At 44.2% G+C, this 18,409-nt stretch overlaps 1 protein-coding gene across 2 annotated transcripts in view; it reads right to left on the bottom strand.

Moving 5' to 3' along the window:
• Positions 1-18,126, bottom strand: part of FGD5 (FYVE, RhoGEF and PH domain containing 5) — a 187,226-nt gene extending 169,100 nt beyond the window's left edge. For both annotated transcript variants that reach the window (XM_069083865.1, XM_069083866.1), the window contains exon 1: positions 17,637-18,126. In XM_069083865.1, the coding sequence (XP_068939966.1) occupies positions 17,637-17,649 (13 nt within the window). In that variant the 5' untranslated portion in view covers positions 17,650-18,126. The remainder of the gene's footprint in view (positions 1-17,636) is intronic.
• Between the last annotated feature and the right edge of the window lie 283 nt (positions 18,127-18,409).

Below are 18,409 nucleotides of genomic sequence, written 5' to 3'. Positions count from 1 at the left end.
TGTCTCCTCTCTCTCTCTTCCTTTCCTCTCTCTCTCTGTCTGCACCATGATGATATACTCAACATGTAATGTTGTGGGAGGAGACAGTATGCACAGCCATCAGATAGAATGTGGGAACTGGAGTCATGAAGCTCAACCTCTCACAAGCTATGTGTGACCCTTGATAAGTCACTTTCTCAGTCTCAGTTTCCTCATCAGTAAAATGGGAATAGTAATAGCACCTTATCTTTGAAGCTTGTTATGAGGATCCAATGAGATAATATATGTAAAGTTACTTATCCAATAAGCATTTATTAAACACTTACTGTATGCCAGATACTTTGTTAAGTGTCGGAGATATACAGAAAGGCAAACATAGTCCCTGACTATTTTATAATTCGTGTTCATCTTTCGTTTTGAAGATGACCAATGACATCATGTGTGATGTCTTGATTTATGCATGGATTATATTCAAGTGAGGCAGTTGTATACAGTCGTCAAAGTCCAGTGGCAAGACACAAGTCAAGACAACGGGTGATGGCTTGACCAGGCTCTAAGTGCTACATAGCGCCTGCTTCAGCAGCCTTCGTGATTGTTGGAACAAATTGTTCTCATCTGTTCATTCTGTTCATTCCTCTGGGGGATGTCTTCACAGGCAGGAGGTAGACATCACCCTGACTCACTGATGGTTTTGTGCATTTAGGAAAGATACAGTTATCACTAAAAGTTAGCTAGGCTTCATCAAGAACAGATCATGCCAGACTAATCTTGCCCTATTTCTGATAAGGCAATAAAACTGAAAGACCAGAGGAATGCCATGGACATAGATATTTAAGAAAGTATGTAACAAAGCTTCTCAAGCAGCCCTCATGGCCAGGATGGAGCCGTATGGGCTGGCCCAGTGGTGCCAGACTCAAACAGAAACAGACTCCTGGGGCCACCTATTGACTTAGAAAATCGCCAATTCATATTATCTACATTTTATTTTTATTTATTTCATTGAACACTTCCCAATTACGTTTAATGTAGCTTGAAGTGCTCAGGCTGAGTTACATGCCTCTGGGCTGGATTATAACTTTTAGGTGATTATACATTTAGGTAGATTTGGAACCAGTTTAATGACCAGATCCAGAGACTAGTGCTTAATGAGCTGATGTCACTTTAGAGGGAGGTTTCAAGTGAAGTTGCCCTGTCCTAACCCTGTCGGTTGTAACTCTGGAGTAAAAGAATCTGTGTTCAAATTCCCCTTGCAAAGGTGACTGACTGTGTAACCTTCCTGGGTCCCAGTTTCCTCACCTTTAAAATGAGGAAGTTGACCTAGGTGATCTCTTCTGACTCTGGTTCTATGATGTGATATAGTAAAGAGCCAAGGATAATGGGAAGGAAGGTCTAGGTTGCTGCAATTGCAGGGGATGGATGAATTTCACCTTGAATGGAAGGAGGTAATACTCACATAGATAACATCCTGTAGAAACTCATATTCTAATCAGGGAAGTAGTATGTAAATAACTAGGTATGTACAAGATACAAGCAGAGTAGAAAGAAGATAATTTCAAAGGGGAAGGAATTAGCAGCTAGAGGACAGAAAGCTGGACCTAAAGTCAGGAAGACTTGTGTTCAAGTGCAGCCTTAGACACTTATTAGCTATGTGACCCTGGACAAGTCACTTAACCTCTGTCTACCTCAGTTTTCTTATCTATAAAATGGGATAATGATAGCATCTACCTCTCGGAGTTGTGAGAATAAAATGAGATATTTGTAAAGTGCTTTAAAATACTATATGAATGTTGTTGTTATACCAGGAAAGGTCTCCTGTAGTAGGTGGGATTTGAGCTGTCTTGAACTTTAAAGAGCTATATAAATGTTAGCTACTTTTATAGTTCTGTTTGCTTCATCCGCTTACTAGACTAAGCTCTATGAAGACGGGGGCCATATCTCAGCTAAATATCTTCCCTAGTGTATAGCACAGTAGAGATTTAATAAATGTTTTATTGAATCCATTAATGAATACCTTCTGAGGCCATCATCACATAACAGTACAATGCAATTAACTGGTGCTTGTAACGATAACTCTAAGTGAACAAGAAAAATCAACAGGATAGCAGCTGTGGTAGCAACATTTCCAGGAGGATAAATATAATATTCAACATGTTCTGTTTAAGTTGGACGAGAAACATATGATACATTGTAGAAAGAGTTCTATCCAAAACAGTTAAAATAGAGTTGTTTGAGTGCTTACTGAAGGGATCAGCTTCAGTTATCTGGAAAATTCACCGATGTTGAAGAGCCCTTTCCCTAGAGAGGCTTGTGAGGCATCACAGTTAATTTGACAAACTACATTCCCTTCCTTGATGCCTTCCAATTGGGAAATTAAAAAAAAAATCAAATCTAGTTAAGAAAGCAGGAAGGCAAGGTAAGTTTATAAAGAGAGTTTAAAGAAATTCTTCCTGGAACAGGCCCAGAAAAGTCTAAGAAGGGAAAATAAAGTAACAACATTCCTTGGAGAAAAAGCATTTTAGTAGAAAGAACATGTGGACCTGAAGTCCACTTACTTATTACTGGCAGTCTTGATATCACTCAGCTTCTCTGTGGCTTTCCTAGGTATAAACAAGCAATAATAATACCTCCCTCGTGGGGATGTTCTGGGAATGATCATCATTATAAGACACCCTGAATCACCAAATCCTAGGACAGCTGGAAAGGATACAAAAGATCATTATTGTCCAGTCTTCCTATTTTATAAGAGAGAACACTTAACTTGCTCTGGGGTGAAGAGTAGCAATTACTATTAGTGGGAATTTTGCCCACTGTCTCAGAAACAAGAAAAGTTGAAGTTCACTCAAAGGGCAGTATAAAAGTACATGGTGGGCTAGATTAGGTGCTAACACTTTTTTTTGTGGAGTCCTGTCCAACTCTTTTTTGGTAAAGATAGTGGAGTAGTTTACCACTTCCTTCTTCAGTGGAGTAAGGCAGAGATTAAGTGACTTGGCCAGGGTCACACAAGGCTATATTTGAACTCAGGTCTTTCTGACTCCAGGCTTGGTGCTGTATCCACTGAGCTACGTAGCTGCTTCACAGCTCCATTACCAATGGAGGATTCAGAAGGAGAAGCAGTGATCTGAGTGAAAGGGAGAGGAAATTTGCTCTCTTTCTCCTCTTCTCCACCCCAGTTCAGTTGATCTAGTCACAGGATGTAAGTTAAGAGAGATTTATGGGAGGACTTGGACAAGGGTATATGATTGGGTATCATTCTGCCTCACCATTGTCTTATCAAAGTAAATTTGCCCATTCTTTCCTCTTGTCACAAAGAAAGGGGTACCCTTGATCCTTCTAAGGCTAATCCCTCCCACCTAAGCCCTTCTCTTTCCTTGACCTAAAGGACTCAGAAGCAATAATACATTCTCTCTTATGCTTCTTCAGTCTCTTTCAACAGGACTCTTCCCACCTTTCTATAAACATCCTCAGGTCACTCTAATCCCACAAAAACCTTCCTTCGATCCTAATCTAGGACATCTAGGTACCACCACATCTTTCCCTTCCCTTTTGCTGCCAAACTGCTTGGAAAAACCCGATGCTTCTACTTTCTTATAGCCCTCTCATTCTCTTTTCAGCCTCTTCCCATCTGACTTCCATCCCCGCCACTCTTGAGACTACACTCCAGGATTTCATCAGCAACCTCTGAATTTCCAAATCCAATGGTCCTTTCTCAATGCTTCTCCTTCATTTCTCTGAATCATTTAACACTGTATTCCTTCTAAATGTCATCTCCTTTTTTTGACTTTGATCTTCTTATTTCTCTGGTCATTCTTTTACTTTCTGTTACCTGTATGCTGTTTCCTTCCCAATCCCTTAAGGTCAATGCTCCCTAGGAATCTGTTCTCAGTGTCCCTTTCTATGGCATTTCCTTTAATGCTTAGTACAATTCCTGTTACATAGTGGGGACTTCATAAATGCTTGCTGATTTCTTGTTGATTCATCCCTTCCAGTAGCTTTAACTACCTTCTCTCTATGAAGAAAGCTTCCACATCTGGATCTCCAATATTTATGTCTTCCGGATCTTCATTTCCACACAGGTAATTGCCTTTAGGATAAGTCTACCTGGATTGCCTATACTACAAGTACAATATATCCCAAAATGAATTCAAAACCTGCTCTAATTTCTGATTTATTTTTTTGCTGGTGGTACCACCTAGTCCTCCATGTTTGAAATTTGGTCACTGCCACCACCTGGTACAGGCTCTCATTATTCAATCTATGCCACTGATCAATAGCCTTGTGGCAGGCATTTGTTTCATTCTTGGTATTAATATTCCCCATACCTAGCACAGTTCTAAGAGTAGGCACTTAATAAATGTCACAGCCCCTTTATCACTCTGTTTCTGGCTTTTACCCATTGTGAGTTCACTCTTACCTCTGTAGCCCTTTTTTTTCTGGATGGTCACAACCTCCATTTTAAGGAAATTTCTCAGACCACCATGGTTCATTTTCCTCTGGACTCCATTCTTGTCTCTCCAGACTTTTCCCATCATGCCACAGAAGTCTTCCTACCCTGGAAATTCACTCTACCCCAGCCCTCCCTCAATGGAAACATACTCTTCCCCTGAGGCCACTTCCTTTAATTGGTCTTATCCAGAACCCCCATTTTAAGGAAAGCATGCAGGCCAGCCATGCCTTCATTATTCTCCAGGCTCCACTTCTGATCCTCTACCAGGGTTGGGGAACCTTTGGCCTTGAGTCACATGTGGCCCTCTAGGTCCTCAAGTGCAGTCCATTGACTGAATCCAAACTTCACAGAAGGAGGAATGAATAATAATCCCTTAGGATTAGTTCTGTGAAGTTTGGATTCAGTCAATGAGTCACACTAGCTGGGTGACCCTTGGGCAAGTCACTTAACTGTTTGCCTCAGTTTCTCCATCTGTAAAATGAGCTGGAGAAAGAAATGGAAAACCAGTCCAGTCTCTCTGTCAAGAAAACCCCAAATGGGGTCATGAAGAGTCAGACACACTGAAATGACTCAACAATAACACTGTCTACTAAAGTAAGTTCAAGCTCCTTAGCTGGTATTCAAGGCCTTCCACAATGTGGTGCCAACCTAGCCTTACACTGTACCATTGCCCTCCACATATCCTATGTTCTGGCCAAAATGGACTCCTTGCTTTCCCTCATACATACCCCATACTTTCCCCCCTTTGCTCATGCCAGTTCCTGTGTCTGGAATGGTCTTTCCTCTATCTATAAATTCTTGCCAATCCTTTATAGCTCATCTCCAATTCCAGTTCTTACAAAGGATCATAGACCCAGGGCTGGAAGGCACTTCAGCAGCCATCAACTTGAACCTCTTTCCTATTTTAGAGATGAGGAGCTGAAGCCTAGAGAGGTTAAGTGACTTACCCAGCATCTTATAGACAGTAAGTACCACAGATGAGATTTGAGCATGGAAACTTCTTAGAGCCTTCCCTGACCTCTCCATTCAGGAATGACTTTTCCTCCTTAGCCCTTATATAGCACTTTGGTCACTTTTATGTCCTTAGCACGAATTATTTTGGATTGTTGTTTTATATGCCACACACCCCCCCTACTAGACAGTAAGGACCTTGAGGGACCATATTCTACTGAATTCTTTCTCTCTTTTTTTTTTCTTTTTGGAGGGGGGAAGGTAGGGCAATTGGGGTTAAGTGACTTGCCCAAGGTCACACGGCTATTTTTGTGTTAAGTATCTGAGGTCTAATTTGAACTCAGGTACTCCTGTACCACCTAGCTGCCCCTAATTATCTCATTTTCAATATATTTAGAGAAAAGCCTGAAGCAAAACAGATATCTGTTTAATATAAGGAAAACATTTTCTAGCAATGGAACATGTTCCAAAGTGTCCTGGGCTCCTTTAAAAGATGGCTAGTTTCCTGTTGACCATGGTGCTGACGGAAGGCAGAATGACCATTTATATTGTAGAAGGACTTCATGACTTGGGCATGGCTAGACTGAATGAGCTTGGAAATCTTTTCCATCTTTGAGATCAGATAATTCTAAGCTGTTGTCTAATGGGTATCCTTGGCTTATTTAGCATCAGTCTTAGAATTAAGTAGGTAGTGGTATTGAGTAGTATGGAGGGGAAGTTGGCAATGTCCACTTGCCCCCAAATTTTCTGTCTACAATATCTCTGTGCCTGAAATCCCACCAGATCTCTATCTTTCCCATAGCTACCAAAGTGATTTTCCTTAAGCATAGGTCTTACTATGTCATTTCTTTAACAGTTAAACTCCATTGGATCCCTTTTGCCTGTCTACAATATCAAATATAAGAGGCACTATCAGTTTGGGGGTGGGTGGTTCCAACTGACCTTTGCACCTCCATTATATATTAACCCCTCTTTTCCACACTCTACAAGTCTTGCTAAATTAACCTTCCTGCTGTATCTCATAAGAAACTCCATCTTTAGTCTCTATTTTTTTGCCCTGCCTATCTCCCATGCCTAAAACACATCTTTCCTTCCTCTGCTTCAAAGAATCCCTCACTTCTTGTATAACTCAGCTCCCCCTTCACTTTCTACATTGAAGCCTTTTCTGATCTTCTCAATTACTAGGCCTCTCTCAACCACCTGATTTATTTTGTTTATTTGGCATATACTCAATCATGTACATTGTGACTCTCTGGGTAGAATATAAATTCCTTGAGAACAGAATTGTGTTGTATCTCCAGGGTCTATCAAAATGCCTGGTATATAGTGGGTGCTTAATAAATTCTTGTTGATTGATTGATTAATTGATTCATTTCATAGTTGAACTCACTACAAATTCGTGAATCCCCCTGAAGAGGAAATATTTTAAGTTTCTCAGATCCTGCCTGAGTGGGAATTCTGATAAAACCTGACAGCAAGGCTGCAGCAGGGAAGGAGAAAACACAGCAAAGAAGCTGGGTTCAAATTCTGTATATGTCATTACCTACAAGATCTCCAACAAGTTAAGTCTTTGCTCTGAACCTTGCTTGTCCATAAAAGAAAAAGGTTGAATGGCTAGAACAGTGCTTTCAAATACAGCCAGAACCAGATTAAAATGTAACCAGGAAATATTTAACAAAATAAATAAAATGCAACTAACATTACAATTTAAAGCTAAGTTAATATGTAGCCTTCTGGGATTCTTATGTGCAGATTTGTACCCCCCATTTCTCTTTGAGTTTGATGCCATAGAGGAGATGACCCCTAACAGCACCCTAACAGGTGGTGCAGTGGATACCAGGTGACATCAGATCTGGAGTCAGAAAGACCTGAGTTCAAATCCAGTCTCAGATACAACCTAGCTATGTGACCCTGGGCAAATCACTTAATTTCTGTCTGCCTCAATTTCCACAACTGTAAAATGGGGATAATAATAGCACCTACTTCTTAGGTTTTGTTGTGAGAGCAAATGAGATAATAATTGTAAAGCACTTGGGACAGTGCCTGACACATGACAGGCATTTAATAAATCTTTTCTTTTTCCCTCCCTCCTTCCTTCCTTCCTTCCTTCCTTCCTTCCTTCCTTCCTTCCTTCTTCCCTTCCTTCCTTCTTCCCTTCCTTCCCTCCTTCCTTTCTTACCCTCTTCCTCCCTTCCTCTCTTTCTCCCTTCCTTTCTTTCTTCCTGCCTGCCTTCCTTCATTTTTTCTCCTTCCTTTCTCCATCTTTCCTGCCTTCCTTCCTTTTTATTCTAACTAAAATCCTATGATTCTACTTTCTTTAGGAAAGGGCACCTGGGCTAGCTGAGGCTGGAGGGGCTGGGGCAAGACACCAAAGACTGCTGAAAGACACATTTTGCCAACTTTCCATTCTCCCTTTAGGATCATCCCAGCCCTACACATTATGCACTGCTTTGTATTGGTTTCAGGTATCTCATGTCAGACATTAACCATTTGTGTAACATTATTCTCCTGGGGGTGGAGAACTCATTTTTCACCCTTAACAGGTAGCATTTTGCAGAGATATCAAGGGAAGGGGGGGGGTAGGAGCATGCAGGGCCATGAAAAATGGGTGTCTTCCCAAGAGTGTCTCCCTCCCACCCCCAACCCATTCTTCATTAAAGGCATCCTATTGATCTGTGGGTGAGGTGCTCCCAAGGAAAGGTTACAGTAGGTGAGGGAGCTGTGATCTTTCCAGATAATGCCTCCCAAACTAAACTGCTAATAAGTTTGAATAATGAGTTTTGCACCTGGGTCCTAGAAGACTGCTTTTCATTTGTTCAATCTCAGAGATTGCAAACTGTTAAATTTGGGAGGGATCTCATAGCTGGTCATCAAACACAGCCTCCCCCCATGTCCCTTGTCCCCACTATATAGAAGAGGAAATGGAAGTCAGGATGAATGAATGAATAAAAGTAAGTATTAAGTGTTTACTATGTACCAAGTACTGTGCTAACCAAGACAATTCCTGCTCTCAATAAGGTTACAACTTATAAAGGAGAGATCTAGAAAAGGGAAGAAAGGGTAGATGAGATTTAGAATTGTTTTGTAATGTCTGTGAAACAGCATGGTGACTAGGTTCTGGGTTAGATTAGTGTAATGTTAATAGGATATAAGATCTTCCCGGCCCATTAATAGGTCTCAGGTGTAGCCCATTAAAGGAAGCTTGCTTAGGGGAGACTTGCTTGTAGGTAGGCTTTCACACCTTTTGTTAATTTCTAGTTAGGCATTGAGACATCAGGGTTGTGATGCCCTCTGACTCTAAAAAGGGTGTATACACTCCCAGGTTAGCATTTTGCTTTGGAGCTCATTCATTTGAAGAACTTTTTTGATTTGACCAGATGAGACTCTGTGTAGCCCTTAAAGAGATGCCTCCTCACCTTTGAAAAACCCAGATGTTGGTGCTTCTCTCTCTGGTAACTATGTATGTGTTGCCTTGGTCAGACAGTTGGATCTGTCTGTTGATCTGTGCTAATTTCTCAGACAGTTAGAAGCCCTGTCCATTGGTCTTTATTTTTCTGCTTGTATTTTATTTGTTTGGATTTTCTCTGAAGTTCAGGGTGCTGACTTTTCCCTTGAACTAATGAATGTAATTAAAAAGGTTGTTGACCCCTTAAATAGCTGTCTTTCCTAGTGAAGATCTAAGAACCTGTACTAGCAGCCATCTTGGGGATGCCAGGGTGGTTGCTGCTACAATTAGGTAAAATCACATCTATTGCTGAGCTCAGGGCCCCAGGGGCAGAAGTAACTTGCTCATGGTTCTCCATTTAGTTAAAGAGCCAGGTTTAGGTCCTGCCTTCCAGATCACTACCCTTTCAAACCACAGGCTGCCTCCTTCACCTAGCCTTTAACATGGGCATAGGCTGACCCTCTCCTTGGCTATCAGGCTTCTTTCCCCAAACATGGAGTCTTTCATCTACACATGCCATGCCCCTGATATCTCTGCCATGTATTATATGGGGACAATATACTACGATAGGGCATTCTGGTTCAAATTCCCTCAGAGGCTTTCTCTCAACTGTCTGTGTTAAAGAATGTATGTTTCTTCATTTTCTTCTCCTTTCTTCCTAATGTGAACCACTTGTTGCTTCCCCAAATTTAGCATTTCATCTGCCATCTCTGGGTTCTGCACATGCTGTCTCCCTTGCAGGGAATGTCTTTTTTTTTTCCTCATCTCAAGCCCTCTGAATCCCTACATCCCTCATGGATCTACTCATGTGCCTGTCCTACAGCAAAAGTAATAACTAGTATTTGCATAATACTTTAAAGCTTGCAAAATGCTTTTCAAATATTGCCTTCTTTTATCATCATAATGACCCTGGGATGGGGGTCCATTATGATCCCTGTTTTACAGTTGTGGAAACTGAGGCAAGCAAGTGAAGTGACTTTCCCAAGGCTGCATAGCTAGTAAGTATATCTCAGGCTTGGATTTAAATTCCTGATGTCAGGTCCAACGATCTCTCCACTCCACCACTGCAGCCTCTTCTGATTTCTTTTGTTGGTGCTTGCTCCCTGCTTCTCAAATTATCATGCATATCCCACCTGTCTACAAGTCATATCCCCCTTTTAAACTAGAAAGGCCTTTAAAGGCAGGGGTTGCTTTAAATTTTATCTTCATATCCCCCTGAGGCAAGCACAATTCATAGCACATAGTAGATGCTTATTGAATTGGATTGGATTGGGCTGGGAATGGTCTAGTGACTTGCTTCAGATTGCCCAGTGTCAGTGGTAACTCAGAATGCTCAGCTCTAATATGCCCCAGGCCAGCAGGGCATGGAATCTAGCCCTGGCTCTGCACACTCATCTCTGATACGTTGAACAAATCATTCAACCTGTGTGGTCTCCTTGCCAGTAAAATAATAATGGAGATTTCTAAGGCACCTCAAGATTTGCAAAGCACTTTATATCTATTGGATTCTTACAAACTCCGAGGCATCATTATGCCCCTTTTATTGATGAGGAAACTGAGGCTCGTGCCCACCCAACTAGAGGAATTGGAGGACAGGTTTGAACCCAGATCTCTCTTAACTTCAATCCTCGTGCCCTTTCCCCCACCTCTTTCCACAACCTTCCTAAAAGATGGAGGATGAACTTCATGACCATGACAGTCCCTTCCAAACTCTAGGATTCTGTGTTCTATTCAACATCCTGAGGGGAATGGTGGCATGTGTCACACTCAGGAAGGACATGTTGGAGGACGCAGGTGTCACCCACAGTACACCAGCCTTGCAGAAAAGCACCAGCTGCTCTCTCTGGTTCATGGTTCTTTCTCAAGTCTGCCCTCTCCCTCATAGATAAACAAGCAAACATACAAAGTCAGTGTTCTTGTGACTCTGGGGATGTGGGCTGAGGATATTTGCAATGGCAGGATCCTATATCTTGAACTGGGCAAAAGCCAGCCTGACCCAAGCACATCCTACCTTCCCTCCCCCAAACATTTCCCATAATGTTCCTGGGCAATTCATTTCAGGAAGTTCTTCCTGGAATCTACCTTCCATCTTCCCTGGAACTGGTTAAATTACACTCAATTTAACAACCATTTATTTAATGCTCACTATGAGCCCAGTTCTCTGAATGACCCCAAGATTCTCCCTGAGACAAAGGCCCATATTTTAATGTTGATATTCCTTCAGTGATATTGTGTGTATGGCTACAGTCATTATACTCTCAGAACAACTGAAGTTCAGAATCACTCCAAAACGCAACATGGAGTGAATTACACAGGGGAAGTGGTGTAAATGATAGCACCAGGAAATAAATATTTTCCAGGAAAAAAAAAAAGATGGGCCAGTCACACACATAATAGTGAGAATTAATAGTAGTAATAATGAATAATGTTTTACATTTACATATGTGCCAGGCATGGTGCTAAGTGACTTACAAATATTATCTCATTTAATCTTCCAAAACAAAAATCTCATTTGTCCTCTTATTATCCCAATTTTACAGATGAGGAAACTGAGGCAGGCAGAGGTTGAGTGACTTGCCCAGGGGCACAAAGCTAGTAAATGTCTGAGGTCATATTTCAACTCAAGTCTTCCTGATTCCAGGCCTGACAGCCTACCTATCCACTGTCCTTGAAGCTGCCTGAACAAGAAACAATGTCGGCCATGTCCTTGCTGGTATTAATCAACCAATCAACTATTATTAAGTGCCTATTATATATATGCAAGGCACTGGAGAGATATTGATAAAAGCCTGACAGTCTTTGCCTTCAAGGAGCAGAAGACTAGTTATGTCAAGATAATGAGATGAAGACCTCTAGCTCATCTTGGGGGCCCTATGTGGTGGGACAAAGGTGGAATCACAAAGCTGGTATTGTGTTGGAATTAAGGAACCAAGAGGAAGACAGGCATGCTGTTCCCCCTACCCCCCACCGTGGGGCTACAGAGCTAAAATAAAAGCCAGTTCCTGCCCTCAAGGGGATAAATAGCACCTGTCCAGACCCATCAATCCATAACCAGAATGTCATAAGCTTTTACTCTGGACCCAATACTGTGCTAAGCTACTGAAGGTACAAAGAAAAAAAAGCCAAACCAGTCTGGGCCAGAAGGAGTCAACATTCAAATGGAGAGAGGACATATACATAAATAGGGTTTTACCTGATACGTGCAGAGTGAGGTAAGGGAAGCACAGAGGGGCTGCTCTGGCAGCCCGATCTATCAGGAAAGGCCTTCTACAGAAGTCAATGTGTTAGCTGAGTCTGGAGGGAAGCCAGAGGTTCTAAAAGGCAGATATGGGGAGGGAGAGTGTTTTAAGTAGGGGGACTGACGGTGCAAAGGCAGAGAGGTGGGAGATAAAAGGGTCCTGTTAAGTGATTGTGTTATCACTTGAGGGGACAGCTAGGTGGAGCAGTGGATTGAGTGCCAGCTGGACCTGGAGTTAGGAAGACTCCTCTTCATGAGTTCAAATCCAGCCCTGGACACGTACTAGCTATGTGACCTTGGCCGAAACACTTAACCCTGCTTGCCTCAGTTTCCTCATCTGTAAAATGAGCTGGAGAAGGAAATGGCAAAATATTACAGTATCTTCACCAAGAAAACCCCAAATGGGGTCACAATGAGTTGGACATTACTAAAAATGACTGAACAACAACAAATAACATTTGAGGAGGCAAAGACAATGAGCTTGGTCTTGTTTGCTCATCCTTCTATTACATGTTATCATACAGCTAGGATTAGAGGGTCTTTCTGTGACTGGGGTTAGAAGTCAAGGTTGTAGCTAGAGTTAAAGGTAGTGCTTTAGTCAAGATTTATGGCAAAGGCTATAAGTAGAATTAAAGGTCAGATTGTAGCCCAAATTGAAGATTGTAGTGGGTTTGAGACTTAGTCCATGGTTGGAATATGAGTTTAATCTGCAACCAAAGCTTGACTAAGCCTATGGCTGGACCATAAAATGTAAGCAAATCTAACAAAGTGTAACCTTTGGATGTTGGTACCCTGAGACAAAACCCTGATTGCCTCATCCTGGTTATGGCTCTGGTTGATATGTGAGATTCTTGTCCAGTGACAAATGAATGGGCATAATAGTGAAGACATATGAAATATGAAACCAAATATGAAAAAGTACCAGGGAGACCTTGTTAGGAAGACTTCCTTCATCAGAAATCATCAATAGAATTGTCCTTCCTATGCCTTTCATTCAGACAACATCATTTAGCATCTTTCTCTTGGGTAACTTCTCTTCTTCCTCATTTAATTTGGTATCTTAGATATGGACAGAATCAAAAAAGATTCATTGAATATCACATCCATGATCTTAGCTCTAAACACCTGACTGAACTTGACTCTGATACCAGTACCATCTCCACCCTTTCATGCTACAGGCAAAATGGATCTAACCCAACAGCCGAACTGTTTTCCTTTTCTAGGCATGAGCTGATTCTTTCTCCTCTTACCCCTGGCCATTGTACTGAGAAGTGGGTGGAAGGCTAGATATCTCACCATAAAACATGCCCTTGCTATATAAATCCTGGGTCACCCCTTGCTTCTCACTACATTGATTATATCCATTCTCTGCTAGCCAGAGAAATCATTCCCTTGACCTATTGTGCTCCCTTCATCTGCCACTACCAGGGCACTAGAAAAATCAGTATTGTGCAGTGTGGTGGAGAGGGCCTTGGTCTGGGAAATCAGGAAACCTGGTTTCTAGTCCCAGATAACTAGGAACTGGCTATGTGCCCCTAGAGAATGTCACTAACTCTCTTTGGATCCCATTTATTAAGCTTTCAAAAAGAAGGAGTTAGACTAGATGGCCTCTAAGGTCTACATCTATGAGTCTTGGAACTTTCTTAGGGTCTCAGTTTCTACCTTTGTAAAATGAGGCAATTGGATTAGGCAGATGTTCTTGACTCTTGTTTTGACATTCTATGTTTATCTCTATCAAGTTGCCCATTTAAGTGTGGGCAGGGGACAGATCAGAACTTAGAGCAATGCCAAGTGATACTTGCCTATATGAAAATGATGGAAATGGCAATTCTACTGATGCTTTCTGATAAGAGAATTTTTAAAATTACTTCCCCTTATCTCTTCAGATTTCACTTAACTCTACGGAAGGAAAGAAGGAAATGAGCATTGAGTAAGTGCTTACTTGCCAGGCTTTATGTCTCTAGTATTATGTTCACTTATCAGTCAATGGACAAGATCACATAAAGAGTGTCAATCAGAGTCATAGCTAGAGTGGGTTCACTGGGACTTTGACCCAGGGTGCCAACATCTTTTTTCCCCCCATCACAGTCTTCTTTCCCACTACCTCTACTCCCATTCTCTATTCTTGGCAGAATTCCAAATAAAAGAATGACTAGTTATAACTCAGGTATCCATAGTTAATATAGATGGCCTAAAAACTATGTGATCCTTAGGACTCTGTTTCCTCCCCGACCACTTTGTCACCATTACTGCAGAAGCATCAGGTGGCCAGCCACACAGCACTGAGGTCCATTTTGTATCTATTTCATGATTTCCCATGGTCAAGGAATTCATCACTTAGTGGCCAATCCACCAGTGATGAATTGGCTTGTACCCAGCTTGTCTGATTTTTGAGAAAACCTATGACTCTGCCTCTTCTATTATGCTGTGATTATACAACCATGGCTGGAGGCAGAGTTTTTGAAGGTACAAGTACAGGTTGAGAGCACTGAGCTGAGATTTAAACTGGGTTCTAATCTCCTTATTGCCTCCAATTAGGAGGTGTCCTTTAGCAAGTCACTGCCTTTCTCTGGGCCTTTCTTTGCCCACCTGTAAAATAATAAATGTGGACTAGTTCATCTTGAAGATCTCTGTCGACTTGAGGACTGTGATTCTCAGTAAACCAAGTCCCAAGTGTGAGCTCCCAAACAGTTACAGTGAAATTCAAATTTTATGGCCTGGAGTTCATTTTAATTGTGATGTATCCCAGTTCCCAATTGAACTCCCACACCCAGATGTTCAGATATCAGCATTCAATTGAATTTTAATTTAACTTTTAGTACAGAGCACCCCTAAAATGCCTAGGCAATGACCTAATGATCTATAATTAAGCTGCCATTCACCCAGTCCATTGTTCTTGGGTGAACTCTAAAGAGTGTATATTTCTGCAAGCCAGTCAATGGCTAATCACTTGGCATGATTATAAAAACATGCTCCACTGCCCCTGCCAGCCCCTGTCCAATCAATAAATGATATCTGTTAGAAGACTCTATCCTAAACATGGCAGTAGCTTAGGCACAAGCTGCTGGTGGTCACAGAGCAGGGAGGAAAGGCCTCACAGAGGCAGATGTCATCTGGCCCATTATCCCTGCAGTTCTGGAAAGCCTGGAAACTCTCACTATTGTTTTATATTTTTTTCTCACTATTGTTTTAAAGAGAGTTAGGGCATAGGAAAAAAATGACTAAGGCTCAGAAGGGTTGCTCAGAAGGAGGAGGTGAGGTGGTAGTGGGGACTTTGATCCAAGGTGACAGATTTGGGACTCAGAATTGTCTTTCCACCTTCAATACTATATACAGTGCATTGTATCACAGTTACATCTTCCCCTACTAGGCTGCTCCTGTGTATAATGGAGCTAATAGCCATGCCCTCTTCCCACCCTCCTACCCCCTTCCAGGAAATGTTGGCTGGATCCATACACTAATTACAAATACCACGCACCTCCAAAATGCTCTTCTGAAACCCCCAAATACCTATGCCTATATGTGTCTGTTGAAAACACCCTCATTTCCTTTGACTCTCAATTCTAAATCAAGGGAGTTTTTTTCCTTTGTCATACTCAGTCCCGCTCCTTGCCACCAGCCTGCACTTAGCTCCTAAAGCACACAATATGATTTTTTTTTTGCAATAAAAGGGTAAAAAAAAAGCAACAAGCAGCAGGATATGGGTTCCAAGACAGGCAAAATGGTGACTTCCTGTTTCTTTAGTGATGTGTAAGTGGGGTCATTTTTTTTTGGGGGGGGGACATGAAAAATGCATCTTGCAAAATTTTTAAATGGGGGAAGAGGTGTTTTAAGCACATTTGTATGGGTAAATGAAGTTGATTGAGGCTGTTTGCCACCACGTTGGGCTCTGCCCCTTTGGGGACTTTATTCTCCTAATATCTTCCAGGAAAGATCTCCTACTCTATTTGGATTGGAAAGAGTTGAGGTGCAAAGATGCACAAGAGGGGAACATCTATCTTCCCCACGCACCCAAACCCTTGAAGTAGGTCCCAGTGGTGTTCTCTCTTGGTTCTGAACCCCTGGTTTGAGATAGAAGATGTGAGGAAGGAGGTCCAGCAAGGGGCTGTCTGGAACCCTAAAAGGGGTAATTCTCTCCACCGTGAAGTCAGGAAAGAGAGGAGATAGAAAAGGCGCCCCAAGTCAGAGGTGGTCCGAGAGTGTGGGATGTGTGTATAAACGATTCAGAGAGATGTGGAAAACTGTTTTGGCTTTGTTTACTTGTTTTTAATCGCGTTCTTGTGGCTGTGAACTCAGAACTCTGGTGAGTAAACTCACAAGGAGAGTACAGTACGGCTCAAGGAAGGGCCCAACGAGGGGAGAGAGACCTTGTTTCCCACCTCGACCCCCGGGAGGGAGCCCGGTGAACAGCAGAACCGCATGTAAATTAGCCTCCCTGGGTGAGACCCAGGGACAGAGTCGGAGAGGGCCAGTGAGTGGAGCAGGTCGGGCAGCCGCACTGCTGGCGCAGCCTGCCTGCCAGCCTGCTCTCTGGGCATTCGCTTCAAAGGGTCGGAAGGGGAGAGGCGCTGGGGGTCCGGGCTTTCAGGCTCCGGAAACAGGGAGATGGTGGCCTGTGAAGTGGCAGTAGCAGTTTCCCTCTTCCATTCCGGGTAGAAATGACATCTAGGGAGCGCGCACCTCGTTTCTAGATAGGGCTAGGGGAAATCAACAAACGAAGCCATGAAGGCTTCGTTTATATGGGAGGGGGGAGGTGTTGCTTTCTCTGCCTCCCTATTCATAAAATCGTTTATTAACTGTCTCCCAATCTCCTCTCTAATCTGGTCCCTCCAACAGAAAAGATAAGGAAATCAGCAGCTCAAATCTCAGAATGAACTATGGACCAGCCTGATTGGGTAGTCCTAGCTCCTCAGGGCCTGAAGGCGGACCCCTAGCTCAAGGAAGGGGCCCCCGGGACACCCACTGCGGTCAGGACCCTTCCCACGAGGTTTGCAACTCCATCAGCCCCAACACCGTCGCTTCCACAAGCCTCCTGGGCCCGAGCTCTCCCAACTTCTCTACTGGTTCCCAGGGCGCACACCAGTTGCTCCGCGTGGAGAGCCCTTCCCCGGGATGGGTGGGAAGGATTGGTTTCATTCTTTATTACTAATACCGGAGACGCGACGGTTGGAAAGGTCTCACTCTGCCTGTCAGCTGCAATCTTCCTGTCTCGCCCCTGGGGCTCAACGAATACAAAAGTTCCCAAGGTCCAGCGCGTCCCCTTCTCGCTCTACCCTGCCTCGCGGCTGGACGCGATGGAGAGATCTCGCTCCCAGCCCGGGCAGCGCCCAGCTGGTCCTACTCCCAGCAGGGGCAGCGCCCCGGCGGGCAGGCTCCCAGCCCCCCAACCCTTAGCCCCCAGAGGCCGCAGCTGGCAGGGACAGACATCTCGAGGCTGGGCGCTTCCGGACCTTGAACCATTTCTAGGAAGGTCGGGGGTCTGAGAGTGTTGCAGCCCCTGGAGTCTGGGGCTGGGCAGCTGAGCTCCTCCGCCCGCCTGCCCCCAATGCCGCCTCTCCCGGCCCCGCGGACACACCTACCTGCGTTGTTCATCTTCCAAAGAGCGGAGCCAACTCTCCGCCGCGCTCGCTGCAGTCCCTTTTCTCAGATCATGGTCCCACAGCCCTTGCAGTCCAGGGTTCGGCTCCTCTCTAGAGCGCTCTACCTCCTTCTCCGTCTTTCTCGCGCGTGCACTCACCCCCACCCTCTCCGGACCCCGCCTGGGCTGGCAAAGGAGGAAGCCCCCGAAGCCGCTGGGGGGAGGAGAGAGAGGGCTCGGAGAAGTTGAGTAGGGGGTTTCGGGGGCGGGGCCGCCGAAGCGCCTGCCGCGGACAAGCTGGGCGAGAGGTCAGTCCCGCCTGGGGGACGTCGGCTGGGGCTCAGCGGTTGCTGGGGCTGAGTGGCTGCGGGGGGGGCGCGGCTCGGACCCGATTGCTGCAGCTGCTACTACTGCTGCTGCTGTTGCTGTTGCTGCTGCTGCCGCCGCCGCTGTCGCTGCTGCTGCTGCCCAGCCCCTTGCTCTGCCCCCCTCCCTCCCTCCCACCCTCCCCGAGCCCAGAGCGGGGCGAGCGCAGACTCGCGGTCAGCTGCCCTGGTCCCCCTGTGCTCGCTGCGCTCTGGTGGCCCGAGCTTCCCTCCTCCTCCTCCTTCTCCTCCCCCTCCTAGACATTTCCTTTCCTTTCCTGAAGAGGAAGCCCTTTTTTGCTCAGTCAGGGATTGAAGGCAGTGGAGAAAACCGAGGGGGGCGAACAGCAGCCAAACAAGCGGAGATTTAAAGGGACAGTGGCCGCTCTCTAAGTCACCCCCGCCCCTC

Source organism: Petaurus breviceps, unplaced genomic scaffold, assembly GCF_028583685.1.
Source record: "Petaurus breviceps papuanus isolate PSGF00001 unplaced genomic scaffold, PetGlider_PUasm1.0 174, whole genome shotgun sequence".
In the NCBI taxonomy this organism is placed as follows: Eukaryota; Metazoa; Chordata; class Mammalia; order Diprotodontia; family Petauridae; genus Petaurus; species Petaurus breviceps.
Note: the sequence above shows the minus strand (reverse complement) of the source record. Positions and strands in the feature narration are given on the sequence as shown.